Raw genomic sequence first — 16394 nt, 5'->3', positions numbered from 1 at the left:
ATGTGTGAGCTGTGTCTAGGTATGGATGAATCGTGGCTGGGCTGAAACATCCAATAAGACCAGAATGGGTTGAAGGCCAGTCAGGAAAGGCCACAGTTCCTACCAGGACAGGAGGTGAACTAAGTAGGGCTGGCCCATGGACCCACCAGTATGTGTGAGGATCTGGCACTGGGAGAGGCTCTAATGGAGGACCTTGGGAAACTTCCTCTGTTGGGACACAGTCCCTGCAGGTGAGCACAAAAATCAGGATAGCGAGCAGCCCAGGCCAGGCCAGGGAAAGGTACCCACCATTATACATTAGGCTTAGGTCTGGGTGGACCAGGCTGAACCAGTTCACATCACCTGCTGGAGAATCTGAGCATTAGAAGAGAGTGTGGGTCGCACCAGGTTCAGTAGCAACACATACCAGTATGGCTGGGATTGGGTGCCTGCTGGGCTAGGCTAGGCTGTAACCTACACCAGCGTCAGCTGGAACTGGGGGTGGGCTGGGCCAGGCCAGCCTACAGCACCCACTGGCAAATGCTGAGGAGAGGGGGGCCATGCCCAAACAGCACACGTTAGAACTAGGGAGGGAGTAGGCAAAGCCGGTAGGAATAATGTGGAGGGGTACCTTGCTGGACAGCCACTCCCAGTGGAGAGCGTGAGTTGGGATGGGGGCTGACCAGAATGGGCAGGGATACAACACCTGTGAGCTAGATCAGGAGAAATACAGGCTGGGCTGACTGTTCCTACCAGTGCAAGCATAAATCAGAGTGGGTGAGGGTTGGTTGGGTTTGCCTCATCAGCTGGCAGATGCTGGCACAGGGGGGTAAATTCTGTCAGTTTAAACTGCAGAACCACCTGGAGAGTGCAAGAAGTGGGAGTGGGCTCAGTAGGGAAATAGTGGGCACCTCCCTCTTGGGTTGCCACTCTCATTGCAGAGTATGAAAACCAGGACTGGGGCAGCAGTGGCTAGACAGAACGGAACCTGCCAGTATGTGTGTGGGCTGGAATAATGGGGCTGGTTGGGTTGAACTAGGCTTCAATGCCCATTGACATGTATGAGAGCTGAATGGGATGTGTGGGACAGACTGGACCAGTCTGCTATACATATCGGCAAGCATAGGAACCAAGATACGGGACAGGCTTGGTGGGTGTTATTGTGGGTTGCTCCGACTAGGTTGCAGCTCCACTGGTTTGTGTGAGGGCCAAGTGTGTGCTGGGCAGAAACAGGCTGGACTGCAACACCCATTTGTTTGTGTGGAAGACAGGGCTAGAAACAGATTTCACCCAGCAATTGCAACCACCAGCATGTCCCAAAGCCGAATGGGGCGACAGACTGTGCCAGACCCTGTACAGGCATGCACGCACAAGAATCAGGTCTGGGATCACCTCAGCTGAAGTTTCTTCGGGGATCCCTCCAACTGAACTGCTGATAATATAAAAAGGTTCAACAGGACTAAACAACTGACTAAGATGAATTTAACAGTAAAATACCTAGGCCATTAACCGTCCATGTGCTCCTTACATGGTCTGTTCTCCCCAAGTCCTAGGCTGTGTTGTCTTCCATTCCCCAAGAAACACATCATTCAAGCACTGTGTCACTCCAGGTGACACCTTCCTTCCCTCCAGGGAACACAACTCTGCCTCTCCCTCTGATACACAGTGCCACCAGGGTCAAATAATAAGCAATAGCAGCATCACGATCAAGTGAGATCGGGATCCAAAAGATGAAGAAACAGGCAGTTTGAGATGTGCTAGAGGAAATGTGAAAAGAGAACAGTTTCATATTCAAACCAGCTTGTGGTTAAATGCGCTGCCTAGCTCCGAGTGCCATGACAACAGAGTATAAACACAACGCGGAGAAATACGACGCTAGTAATTACCAAACATCTGAGATCAAACAATAAATACCTGAAAAACTGATAACAGCTTACAGAACAAGGAGAAACAGGCATAATTAAAATAGAGAAGAAAAGGATAACTTTTAAAACTCAGATTTCAGAACACAAAACTAAACCAAAACAAACCCACAGATCAGTGAAACTGGGTAGAGCAGAATTGAACTCAGGCACGTGGTAAGTAAAAAGACAAAGCACAAGACTGGAAGACAATATCTGAAAACACACAAAAGCTCTTACAGTAAAATACATCTGAGGAACGCAAAACAAGCTCAACACTGGTCACCAGGGAATGGAGAATCAATGCCACAGTGAGCTACACCAACACCCCCTGGGATACTGTTAGGTTTAATGGCTGACCATACCAGGTGATGGTGCTTAGGTGGAACTGAAATTCTCACAGCTGCTGCTGCAAATGTCAAAAACCATTTTGGGGATATGGGATACTTTGGGGGGGGGGGGGAGTTAGCCATATACACAACAACCACAGGATCCAATCTATCCACCCAAGAAAAATGAAAGTACATGTTCACACAGGGCAGGCTGCATGAATGGTCACGTTTGATTAGTAACCATTAAGTAACACAAAACAATATAAACGTCCCGGCAGATGAACTAAAATAAACACATTCAATCTATTACACAATGGAATACTATTGGGCAATAAAAAAATAACTATGGAAACACAGTAACATGGATGAATCTCAAAATAGTTACACTGAGTGGAAAAGTTACCTGTTCCTCACTCCCAAAAAGAGTATGTATTAAATGATTCCCTGCACTGCAAATCCTAGCGACTACAAATTGCCCGAAGTGTCAAAAAGCTGCTTTTGCCAACAGTCTGGGGACATATCTTCAACAGTCAAGTGGAAATTCTGGAGGTGATGAATATGCTCCTCATCTTGATCAGAGTACAAGTTCATGAGTACAGTAGATATATATTCCTGTTGGCGGGGGTAGAGTAGAAGCTTTATTTGCAAAGTGAACAAGTAAGAAGGAAGGCAGAAAGCACCTGGGACATGGGCTATCTCTTGAAAGGAGAGAGACAATGGACATATATTCTAAATGTCAAGTTGATGACAAAACTCATATAAATGTGTGATTTCTTATACAGCAATAATTTCATAAAAGTTGCTTGAAAAACAAACAAAAAAAAATGTAGCAGCTGATGGGCTAACCTGGACAATTTGCCATACTAAGTAAACCAAGTGGGGGCCTGGCGCCGTGGCCTAGTGGCTCAAGTCCTTGCCTTGAACGCCCCGGGATCTCATACGGGCACCAGTTCTAATACCGGCAGCTCCACTTCCCATCCAGCTCCCTGCTTGTGGCCTGGGAAAGCAGTCAAGGATGGCCCAAAGCCTTACGACCCTGCACCCGCGTGGGAGACCCGGAAGAGGCTCTTGGCTTCTAGCTCCACATTGGCTCAGCTCTGGCTGTTGTAGCTTCTTGGGGAGTGAACCATCGATGGAAGATCTTCCTCTCTGTCTCTCCTCTTCTCTGTATATCTGACTTTGCAATTAGAAAAAAGAGAGAGAGCAAAAGCAAAAACATGAGCAAGAGACTATAAAAATATTTATAAGCATATTAAAGATTTAACATTCAAAATGCTACATACGGATTGTTACCAGTAAGATAATAATACAAAAGAATACACAAAAGATGGCAGGCATTCAAAGAAATGGAAATTGAAAAACATAAAACTTGCTCAGTTGCAGTTACTACAGAAATAACAAATTCAACCAACCAGTTACACGGGTATCACATCAAACTGGGAGGAAAAAATTAAAGAATGTTAAAATCCCGTGCTCAAAACATTGAAGGAACAGTTGTCCCTTATCCCTTTTGGTGAGAATACAAACTTGTAAAGCATTTTGGCACGACAATCCATTAACAAAAATCGGAATACTTTACAAACTGTTAATTCCACTTCCCAGTTTATCCTAGAGAAACAGCTGCACATACATATCTCAGCAGTTCTTGAGAAAAACCAGACACAACATAAACATCCATCAAAGATAAACCTTTCCCCATCCATAGCACATTTCCCCAACCTTAGCACATCCATATATGCTAAGACACAGAGAATGGAAAAAAGACGTAAGACATATGCTATGGAAACTCAGACACAGAGAATGGGAAAAAGCAGGTTCTAAGAATGTAATTTTCCTAAGACTCAGATAAAATGGAAAAAGATAAACCTACTTATTCTTATATGAGGTCACTTCAAAAAGTTTCTGAAAAATGGAATTTAAAAATAAATAATGTTTGTACAAAAATTTTAATACATGCTTTTTATAATATGCATGAACTGTTATATATCCTTGTATATTTGAAATACATTTCTAAATAGATATCATTTATATAAATGCACTGAAATGACAATGGGAAAAGATAAAGCATTCGTTGGAATGATGAAACTGTCAAAGAGAAACGTAAATATATTCCTAATTTTCCTCAATATTCAATTAAAATTTATAAACACAATAAGTTGAATGAAATGTACTCATAGACATCCAGAAGTCACTTAATACTACATTTAATATTTTGCTATATTTATCTCATTTTGGGGATGTATTTCAAGTTGTAGATGCTATTACAGTTCATATACACTGAGATTGAGAATAAAATTTATATACAGTTAAATACACCATGTGTTTGGGCTATACTCCTCTGCTTTCCCAAGCCACAAGCAGTGAGCCAGATGGGAAGTGAAAGCAGCCAGGATACAAATCAGCGCCTATATGGGATCCCAGGCGTACAAGGCAAGGATTTAGCCACTAGGCTACAATAGGCCCAATCCAAAAATGTTTTTAAGATTTTTTTTTATTGCTTTTAACTTTTTTTTTTTTAAATTTGAGAGGCAGTTACAAACAGAAGGAAGAGACAGAGAGATACACCATCTGCTGATTCACTTCCCAAAGGAACGCAACAGCTGGAACTAAGCCGGTCTGAAGTCAGGAGTCAGGAGCTCTTCTAGGTCTCCCACATAGGGGCAAAGGTCCAAGGCTTCGGACCATCCTCCACTGCTTTCCCAGGATAAGCAGAGAGCTGTGATAAGAAGTGGAGCAGCCAGCTCCTGAACCAGCACCCATAAGGGATGCCAGTACCACAAGTGGAAACTTGGCTTAGTACACCATAGTGCTGGCCTCAAGATCCAAATTTCTATTCAAGATAATGAACATCACCATCAAAAAAGTTCCCTTATACTCCTTCTCATCCAGTCTTCTGTTTCACAAGAAGGATCCTACAGGTGTCCAGCCTCCAGCTATAGGTAAGGGCTACCACATCATTCTAAGCTTTGTTCCAGCATAGGTCAGCACTGCTTATTTTAGAATTTCATGTATATGAAATCATACAGTTGTTATTCCTTTTTTGTAGTACTATCTTTATAAAGCTTTCTTTCCCATTCAGCTTAATTGCTTTGTAGATCCATGTTTTGGATGTACAAAATGAACTATGGATATATATCCAAATATCCACATACATCTATACCCATAGATCGTTCTTTTTACCACTGAATAGTATTTTGCTGGGTCGATACACCAATTTGTTTACCCATTCTTAAGCTAATGGAAACCTGGGCTGTTTCCAGTTTGGAACTATTACAAGTAGGGCTACTACGAACATTTTTGTACCAGTTTTTTTGTGGACATATGCTTTCACTTCTCTTGTATAAACACCTAGGAGTAGAACTGCTGGGTCATAGGGTGGGTTATTTGCTTTTTTAAGAAACTGTCAGACCTTTATCCAAAGTAGATCTATGCCACCCATTTTAAAAATTAGCACACAGCTAATGATGATTACTCAGGAAGAAACCAAAGATGACTGATTATATACATTTGTATTTTAAAAACTCAAGCTATGGTATCACTTCTGCTAGATGAAAAGAACAAAGCCAGAAGCCCAAACTCCACAAGTTCAGATATAGTGATCTTCTAAGTAGAACACAGCTGCTGCCTTCTATGTGTGTGATGTGTGGATGAATAAAACACTAACCATGGGCCATTTGTTCATATGTTGCCTATGGACAGTTTCAATAGTGGTATTAAGCAGTAGAAACAGTCACTATGTGGCCTGCAAAGTCCAAAATATTTACTGCCTGCTCCTTTACAGTCTCTGCCCCCTATTTCAAAGCATTTATGTGTAAACAGTTTTCTTCTTTCATTTCAGTGTGACATTTGAAGCTACTTAAAGTACTTTTTTCCCTCTTTCATAGAGGAAAATAAAACCAAGAGATTGTGAGTAAGCTATCAATGGAGATGTAGAACTAGAATTAAGTTAAATCCTAAGCCCTCCACCCACCTGTATTCTCAGTGTGTGTTTAAGACGAAACAAAGAACCTACATAGGCCCAAAGGCTCACTTTGACCATGTGGAGTGCCCATGTGGAATCCACAAATCCAACAGGAAACTTCGTGGAACAGAGTTACTGAGGGTTAAAGAACAGAATTACACCTTGATGCACTGTGCAATTATCTCCATAATATAAGAGCTATACAAATTAACACACGGCCCAGCGCGATAGCATAGCAGTTTAAGTCCTCGCCTTGAACGCACCAAGATCCCATATGGGTGCTGGTTCTAATACCCACGGCCCCGCTTCCCATCCAGCTCCCTGCTCGTGGCCTGGGAAAACAGTAGAGGACGGCCCAAAGCTCTGGGACCCTGCACCCATGTAGGAGACCCGGAAGAAGCTCCTGGCTCCTGGCTCCTGGCTCCTGGCTCAGGATCGGCTCAGCTCCAGCCATTGTGGGCACTTGGGGAGTGAACCATCAGACAGAAGATCTTCCTTTCTGTCTCTCCTCTTCTCTGCATATCTGCCTTTCTGATACAAATAAATAAATCTTAAAAAAAAATTAACACACAACATTCTCAACCTCTGCCTCAAGCTCCAGGTGAATCAGAAGCTGAAACTTATTAATGGCGATTTGCTCATTAAGGGAGAAAAAAAAAAGCTCAGTGCTTACTATGTGCTAGAAGCTGTAGGAACACAAAATGTAGATGTAAATGATCTCTCAACGCTTATAATCCAGGATACAAAATTTCTACCTAAGCAGATCAGAGGTAGCTTATGTCAGAGCTGGCATTCCAAAGGGTCTTCAAAACAGGCAAGAACTTGACCAGAATAAGAACATGTGGGAGGTAGTATGGTTGCACTGCAGAACACTGGAGTGTGGAGTGTCACATATGCTGATTCCGCTACAATAAGACGTATATGACAGGGAGGGAGCAAGATGGAGAACAACAAGTTTACAAGGTTGGAGACCTGCTTTCTGAAAGCAGTGGGGATCCAAACACAGTTTTGGAGCATAGGGAATAATAACATGATCAAAGCTACAGCTTAAAATTTGATGGCAAGGTCAATAGTCCAACTGATTTCCTGATTCTTTCTGGAAATGTGTCAGGAGTTAATAAACCACCTTCTGTTCAAGACATCAGCACACTTTTTTTTTCTAATTAGCAGATATAAAAGTTGGAAAGCCTGGGGCTTATTTTAATTTGGAACACTGAAAAAATTACAAACGATCTTCATCTGGTTCCTAATTTTTTAATCACAGAGTTTACATATAAATCTACTATTAGACCCTGAGAATGAAGGGCTGTTTAGGAGCGCTAAAGACTACTGAATTGGAAATACCTCACTAGGATTACGAATCTGAGAGCAAAAACGAGCATTCCAACATTCTCCGACAAATGCTTTTAACAGAAGGGGAAAGGAACAGAAGGGGAAACTGACCCTAGTTGTAGGATGGAGGTATGGCTCACAGATTCCAAGGATGTCATTAAACATTTGCGATGTGGCATGGTAGGGGAAGCCACTGCCCACATGGATGCTGGCATCCCACATGGGCACCAGTCTGTGTCCAAGCTGCTCCATTTCCCTTCCAGCTCTCTACTGGTGTGTCTGGGAAAACCAGGAAGACTTACATGTTTGGATTCTGCTACCCAAAGCTCCTGGCTTCAGTCCCTAGGGAGTGAACTAAAGGATGAAAGATCTCTCTTTCCTCTCTGACTTTCAAATAAAACAAAAAAAATTTTTTTTTAAAGTAGGAAACTGACCTGCAACACAAGCATTCCATATGGGCGCCATTCTTGCCCTGGTCGCTCCACTTTGACCCAACTGTTTGAGTTGGGAAAACAGTTGAGGATGGCCAAATACCTTGGGACCCTAAACCCATTTGGGCAACCTGGAACAGCTCCTGGCTCCCAGCTTCAATAAGCTCAGCCCTGATCATTGTGCTCATTTAAGGAGTGAACCAGTAGATGGAAAATCTTTCTCTCATTTTCTTTGTAATATGCCTTTCCAATTATAAATGAATTCCAGATAAAATAATCTTTTAAAAGATGCTAAAGTTATTTTTAAAAACTGAAAATATAGGGAATCTTCAAAACTGGATAATAAGAATGCATATATTTAAAAATTTTGTAACTCCACTTTCCCATGAACTTTACAAAGTTTCCTCTTACTAGAGCAAGACAGAACTTCAGTAGAGCGTATATGTAGTAAAGACATGTAAGACTCCTTTTCTTAGGTTGGTAAGACCTACAGGAAGCAACTGGAAATAAGCAGCAATCTGAGAGATGTCAATCAACAATCTCTGTGAATGGTCTCCACACCTCACCTGTTTTGTAAGACTGTAAGGAGGATGAGGAGAATGCAAGAACAGAGACAGCACTTGGCAATACAAATTTAGGAAACATATGAAAGAACAAACAAGAAAGATCAAGGAACAGAGAGATGGGAGCAGTACACAGAAGACCACTTTTTGTAGGTCAGACACCGCCAAACAGGCTAGAAATCACCAAAACAAAAACACCTCATGCCTTGGAAGAAGGTCAGTTCCAAAGTCACGCTTTACCAGGGCACCAACAGAACAGTAAGAGGAAGTTTAACCAAGAACCGGGTCTACAAATGATCCAGGAACAAACTTGAAACAAATGTATGGTAGGCTATTAGCAGCTGGGACTCGAACAGGCATCCATATGGGATGCAGTACCGCACTGCAGATGGTGACCCAACCTGCGGCAGTACTCAGCTCCAATGCCTGAGCATTTAACTCCCAGATCCACTCCCAGCATCCTGCTAATGCACATCTAAGAGGCTCAAGTAATTAACTGCCATCTACCCACTTGGAAGATTCGGACTGGACTTGGCCTCATGGCTTTGTGGGCCCAGCTCTGGCTGTTGCAAGCATCTGAGCAGTGAACCAGTGGATGGGAGACTTAGACACCTTTTACTTTGATATTAAAAAACAAAAACAACAAAAAGCCTGGCAAGTTTCTCATCAAAAGCAATAGAAGTTAAAAACAGCAATAAAACAAAGAGCAAGAGACACGGCTAGTAGCTTTTGTTCTTTTAACCTTTTTTAAAAAAATTCATTTCCTTTTATGGAAAGTCAGACATACAGAGCAGAGGGGAGACAGAGAGGAAGATCTTTCATCCGTTCACTCACCCTCCAACCAGCTAGAACGGCTGGAGCTGAGCCGATCCAAAGCCAGGCACCAGAGCATCTTCCCCATCTCCCACACCAGTGAGGGCCCGAGGCTTTGAACTGTCCTCTACTGCCTTCCCAGACCACAGAAAGGGAGCTGCACGGGAAGTGGAGCAGCCGGGATTAGAACTAGAGCCCATATGGGATCCCAGCGCACGCAAGGTGAGGACGTAAGCCACAAGGCTACCATGCCAGGCCCCGTTCTTTTATTCTTATTGAATGTATAAGTCAGTACGTCAGACTCAGTTGAACGGTGGAATAACCACAAAGCTTCTTTTGATAAAAAGCCACAGGGAAAAAAAAAATGTGGGGGAAGCAGAATGCTAACATTGGGGGAGCAATTATTCTACCATAAAACATCAATACCATGAAAACTGTAAAACATAAAATATACTGCTAAGGACTAACTATATGTGAACGCGCAATCCTGGTCATTCACTCAGCTTTTTACCACATTCCACTTACATGTCAAGACAGGTGTTACAAAACTGAACATGATTAAGACATGAGCAAGAGGTCTATAAATTTAGTACATAGGAAACAATGATAATATGAAGTTATACAATAACAAATTATAGAGAAGGAGAGACCAAGAGGAAGAAAGACAGCTTCTATTTGCTGAGTCACTTACCAAATGGCTGCAATAGCCAGAGATGGGTCAAAGCCAGGAGCGTGGTCAGGGTCTCCCATGTGGGTGGCAGGAACCAAGGACCAGAGGCATCTTTCCCAGGCATATTATTAGGGAACTCAAGCAGAGGTGGAGCAGTCAAGACTCAAACCAGCATCCTTTATAGGATGCTGGTGCTGTAGGCGCCAGGGGCCACTTACTCCATCACACCACAGCACAGGTCCCTTAACACAATCTATTTTATATTATTTTTATTTTATAATTTTAAGATTTTATTCCCAGTGCATGCAAGGTGTAGATTTACCCACTGAATCATAATGCCAGGCCCACCTTGACCCAATCTTAAGGCCACGCGCAGTTCAAAAATGTTTTCCAGATATCAAACTATCTCAAGTGACACTTCAGTCACCAGGACAAGGTGGCGTAACAGGAGGAGAGGCTCAGAAGGGGTAGGAAAGAACTAGACGGGATGGAAGAGATGACAAGAAAGAGGTAAGGCAGACAAGTGACAAAGTGTTTGTGTATAAAAGGCCCTGAAGGACAATGTAGATTACACGTAGAAGTACCCATGACACACCTCAGAGATCTCTGAGAAGCAGTTCCTTATAATAACACGAAGAAGCCCATGACTAGATAGGCAGCTCTGACATTCCCCAAAGTGACAGCAGTTAAAGGCAACAAAATACCCAAATGTAAGCTGGAAGTATGGACAGTCACAGGGCCACTTCAATCTCTGAAAAAAAGGCGCAGGAAAAAAAGTGATTCTCTGTAAAAGGTATGGGATGAAGTCAGGAATCCGCTTACAACTATATATTTTAAAATTCTATCTGCATATAGAAAACTGTTAGCAGTGGTTATTGGACAGTCACAGGGCCACTTCAATCTCTGAAAAAAAGGCGCAGGAAAAAAAGTGATTCTCTGTAAAAGGTACGGGATGAAGTCAGGAATCCGCTTACAACTATATATTTTAAAATTCTATCTGCATATAGAAAACTGTTAGCAGTGGTTATACTGAAGTGGTTAAAGATCATAGGTGATTTAACTTCAAAACAGCGTGAACGTATAATTAGAAAAGAATGAATTTATCTTTCCAATCTACAGTCTAGTTTTCATTACAAAATCAGTGTTGGATGGTCTTTATTCAAACATGATGCTAAATCATGGAAGAGTTAGTAGTTTCTTTTTTTTAATGATTATTCATTTGAAAGGCAGAATTAGAGGAAGAGAGGGAGAGTGTTCTTCCATTCGCTGGTTCATTCCCCAAATAGCTGCAAGCAGAAGGGGTGGCCATTTTTTGCTGCTTTCTCAGGTACATTACCAGGGTGCTGGATCATCAAGCGAAATACCCTGGACTTAGAGTGGCACCAATATGGAGCGTCACCTGGAAGGTGGCAGCTTCACCTGGACTCCCAACAGGGGCCCCAGGAGGCTATTTTTTTTTTTTTAAATCTTTCACTATAACTAGTTTAATTCCATAGATGTAAATGCAAACTCAATTTTAAAGAAATCAAAAGAAAAAAGAAAAGCATATACTACCAACTACCTCAACGATGCTTGTCACAACAGGGCTACTTCCTGGGCGGTACAGGAAGTGTGCTCCCTCTTCTGCTGGGTATGAACTGGGCCCTGCTGATGCCACATGCACCACTTGGCTGCATTTTCAGCCTGCACACAAAGTACACCAAATCAGCTTCTATTCCAATGGTGCACATTTTATAAACATTCCTGTCTTCTCCCCTACACAGACACCCAAGATGGGATGGAAGGAGCCTGATCTCCAGGGCACAGCCTCTACTGGGGCCTGAACCAAAATGGGAGCAGGTGACTGGGACAATGGCACTTCATGGACCTATCGTAAAAGGAAAGGCACATGAGCAGAATGTAGGTGCTAATAACTTTGGTCCAGAATCCTGGCTTCACCTGGAAATCATAGTAACTCTATTTTTAAGCAGATGTTAATGTAAAGCATTTATTGACAGATAACCTTAATGAAGGTAATGGACTCCAAAGCAAAGACCACAAGTCTGATCTTTCAGTCTGATAATACAAGTATTTTTACCAGTAACTCAATGAATACAAGAAAAATCAAAGGATCTGTAGGTTTGATTTTCCCATCAATGAAATGAGGGCTAGATTAGCCACTGTCAACCATTTCTGACTATGAGACACAGTCAAGAATTTTTACATGAGGGTATCTGTACCTATAAAACACACAAGCTTCATAAGACAGTACCTTTCATCTGATAAAAGAAACCTAATAGAGCACACAGACATCCTCCTGTTTCATCATTGAAGGTAATTACAACAGATGGTCCACTACTTACAGTTTGTTAGGCCTAATTTACTATGCAGTTTTGACTCCAGTTGTACTGAATGCACTTGGTTAGTATCTGCATGACCAGCCACTGGCATTATTTTCTTCATCCTGTTCTTTCATAAATGGCAACTACTTACTCCTGATAGGTACCTACTATGGAGCTTGAGAAACCAGCTCCAGGTTTACCTCCACCAACAACTCCCCTAGTCTGCTTTAAAAGGTACTTTTGAAAGCCAAATGACAGGACTGATGTGTCAGTGTTTTGAAATTGCTAGATATTGTAATGAAGCAGGTACTCACATCTGTACTCACATCTATTTTAAGTAGAACGTGATACACACCCAATGTTTCAACTTCATATAAAATGTAACGGATCTGTAAACAGTGGTTTTTTTTTTTCCCGTGTATCTAATGCACTTGGAAAGGAATCTCAGATCAAAATGGAACATATTAACCGACTCATGATAAGCATCTGGCAGTGGTCCAAACATGACTTAGGAAGGTTGTATCCCATGTCAAAGTGCTTGGATTTGCGTCCCGGCTCTGCTCCCCAGTCTGGATTCTTGTTCATGCAAAACTTAGGATGCGGTAGGTCATAGCTCAAGTGTTTGGGGTCCTGGTCATCCAGGTGGGAAAACCTGCACTGAGTTTTCAGCACCTTTATTCAGTCTGGCTAATTCCTGACTGCTGAGGACATCTGAGGAGTGAATCAGTGTGTGGAAGAATAAAAATTTTTTGAAGCATTTTAATGATACAACCTCTTAACCCACCACCTACACTTGAGACAAAAAAGGTGAAAGGATAACTAACAAAAAAATTAACCTGCACATACAACAGATGTTTTTTAGTGTGAAAAAAATTATCAACCATTAAAAAAACTTTAAAATAATACAGGTAAAAGAATAGCTTTGATGATGTAAAATACCACTCTGCACTGTTAGTGGGAGTGTAAGTTGACAGAAACTTCCAGGAAGGCACCTGTCAACACACTTTCAAATTTAGAATGAATGACCTAAAAATTCCACCTGTACAAACATGCTAAGGAAACAAATTCACAAAAATGTACTTTCAAGGGTGAAAGGAACAAAAGGTGGTAGACAGTATATACAGCAACAAAAACCCCACAGCATATTTACTGTACACTGTGCAGTGGAAACCTTCAGCCAAAAAAAAAAGTTCATTAACAAAAATGATGAGACAGCAGATCTGTCTTCACCTTAAGATGCCCACAATGCATTCAAATTCATTGTAGTGACACGTTGTGTGCCAGATTTCAGAGACTAGCATGGTAAGAGTGGCTGAGCGGAGAGCTCCTCACTGCCTTATGCGTTCCTGGCAACCATATCCCCACGGGCTCTCCACACTCATTCTGTGGTCTAGGCAGAACCCGCCACACTCCAGCATCCCCTACCCATTCCCACACATCTCCTTTTTAAAGGGATACGCCCCTGTTGCGATAGGATCATGGAATTTTCACTTATTGATGCTATCCTGCCCTGACTACTACTATTACAACAGAGATCTACTACTCACTGATAAGAATGACACTTCTTATCACAACTTGACTTCCACTGCCCTTCCCGTTGCCCCCTTTGCCCTTACCCTTTGCCCTATACTTCAGGACAGTTTGTGTCCAGGTTATCTAATGAAATGCCCATACCTAATAAAACCACTACCCGACGGCCACATAATACAGAGGTGGATAGTAAGAAACGCCATTCTCACACAAAGCAAAGCAACTCAGAACTGGAAAGCAGAAGGAAGCCTTTCAAACGAACCCCTCTCTCCCACTCAAACACATAAGTCCTCACACACACAAAAAAAGCACACTCCAGAAATACACAAGGAAGAACTGCCACTGTTTACCATTATTTTTGCCATTCAACTCAACCAGGCGGGTTCCCAAAAAAAGACAGCAATTTGAAAACAACAAAAACCCCAGAGTGATTACTATGCAGTTAGGCAAGGCATCTGTAAAATAATACAACCGCTGGACTAGCATTAAAGAACCGGGTTCTCTTCTTGGCTCTATGGAACATGTAATTTTACACAAAGCAGAAATCACCACCTCTGGTAGGTCTCATTTTCTCATCTCTGAAGTGGAGGCTAGGCTCCAAAATTCACTCAAGTCCCCCTCGCGGCTCTCTGACAGCAGTCCCTAACACCCGTGGAAAAGAACCCAACTTGGTCAGGAGCAACAGTTTTTTTTCTCTGAATCCCTGCTGCCTTTCTCTCCCTACTTCTCCTTCTCAACTCTTGAAATTGATTCTCAATCGGAAGCAAAAGGTCTGCGACGACCCACGAACAGCATCCTCAAAAGATTCATAAAAGAGGGTCACACTAGTTTGTTAAGGCGTAGGGGAGGAGAAAGGGCACCAGTCTGTTTACACGCGAATACATTTTTTTTCCCGAGCTGCCAAGGCCCCCCTAGGGAAGCACTAGGCTGGTGGGAGGTTTAAATATATCTTTTACAACAAACAGCGCTCGCCCAGAAAAACTGCTAACAGACCCCCGCAACCATCACTCACATGCTCCGAAAGGCACAGGAAGCCACCCTGTTCTGCTTAGACAGGATTTACTCCTCCCCTCCCTCCTTCCCCAAGTGGCCAATGTGTCAGGAAGAAAAGCTCAGCGGAGGAACCAAGGTTTTTAAAGGCCTCTCCACGGTCCACAGTCAACTGCCTCTGAGTACAATGTACTTTCTGTGATGAATTCACCGCGACGCGTCCAAAGCAACCTACTCACACATTCAGCCCTGGCCCGAGCATTCCCCCGACGCGTCGGGCGGCAGCGTGGACGAGTCACAAGATAGCGGCGGGAGTGGAAATTTCCTCTCCCCAGGCGTGGGGCAAGGAGGGCTGGCTTCCCCTGCAGCCACCGCTCGGCGGGCCGGGCGCCTCCGCGGCGGCCTCTTCGGGAGCCGGCGCGCTTCGCTACAAAGGAGGCCCCGGGGACAGTCGGGTCGCAAACGCCAGGGGTTTCGGGGCTGGCCAAGGGAGTCCCCTCGGCTTCCGGAGTCGCTGGGAAGCCGGAGGCCGCGGGGAGCACGTGCGCCCCGCTCCGGGAGGAAGGAGCCCACGCGGGGTGGCGCGGCGCGGCCCGGCCGGGGCTGTCCGAGGAGCCCGTGCCTCCGAGGGGCGAACGGCGGCCCCCTTCGCCCGCTGGCTGGCCCTAGTGAGAAATGAATGGAACCGCGCGCTCCGCCGCCGACCGGCGCCCTGCCATAACATGGGCGGCGGCGGCAGCGGCTCCCGGTGCCCCGGCTCCTCCCGCCGGCCCTCTCCCACCCAACCGCCGCCCGCTCACCCCAGCTCTTGGCGGTGCGCCCCAGGAACTCTCCGGAGGTCGGGTTGTAGATGAAGCGCTTCCACTCAGCCAGGCTCTGGTTGAAGGACTTCTTCTCTTTCTTCGTCATGGTGTGTGCGCGGACGGCGAGGCGGGCGACGGCCGCGCGGGAAGAGGCGGCGAGGAGCGCGGAGGCGCGTCCCGGCACGAGCGGCGCAGCCCGGCGACGGCGGCAGAGGGCGGGACGGCCACGGACACCTCCTCGTTACGCGGGAGCAACCGAGCCGACTGCGCCGCGCCGGGCCGGGCGGCCACTTGGGCCGCGGGGGCCTGACGTCTCCGCGCGCCGCAGCCAATCCGGGAGCGGCTCGGGCCGCGCCGCCGCCGCCCCGCCCGAAGCCGAGGAGCGGCCGGAGGCGCCGAGGATGCCCCGCCCCGGCCCGGCCCGGCTCGGAGGAGCCGGAGGAACCGGGAGTTTGGTGGAGCAGCAACGTTGAAAAAGTCTCAAGGACTCAGTCACAGTGATAGTTACAAGGATCCGCGAAATGTGGGAGGCCCTGGCCTGCGGGGTTCCTCAGGGGGAGGACCGGGTTTCCCGGGGCGCTGCCGCACAGGCAGGCTCTCAAGGAGATGCTGGCGGCCGCGGCGCGAGGGCCAACTAACTGTTCTGGGAGAGAAGCCCGGTCAGGCCGAGTCGTCCTCACCGCAGAGAGGACTGAGCGCCGCATTCTGAACCGCCTTTCCAGGCCGTGCCCGGGCGTTCGGTGGCTCTGTGACGTTGCTGAGACACTG

General features: G+C 45.0%; 1 protein-coding gene across 2 annotated transcripts in view; it reads right to left on the bottom strand.

Annotated features, from left to right (window-relative positions):
• ATP1B3 (ATPase Na+/K+ transporting subunit beta 3) overlaps window positions 1–15925 on the bottom strand; it is a 43630-nt gene extending 27705 nt beyond the window's left edge. The window contains exon 1 of one of the 2 annotated variants that reach the window (XM_058661360.1): window positions 15624–15925. In XM_058661360.1, coding sequence (XP_058517343.1) covers window positions 15624–15732 — 109 coding nt within the window. In that variant the 5' untranslated portion in view covers window positions 15733–15925. Of the gene's footprint in view, window positions 1–14845; window positions 14946–15623 lie in introns of those variants that run through there. The other variant, XM_058661361.1, reaches the window with a different exon arrangement.
• Window positions 15926–16394: the final 469 nt, after the last annotated feature.

This window comes from Ochotona princeps, chromosome 3 (assembly GCF_030435755.1).
Source record: "Ochotona princeps isolate mOchPri1 chromosome 3, mOchPri1.hap1, whole genome shotgun sequence".
In the NCBI taxonomy this organism is placed as follows: Eukaryota; Metazoa; Chordata; class Mammalia; order Lagomorpha; family Ochotonidae; genus Ochotona; species Ochotona princeps.
Note: the sequence above shows the minus strand (reverse complement) of the source record. Positions and strands in the feature narration are given on the sequence as shown.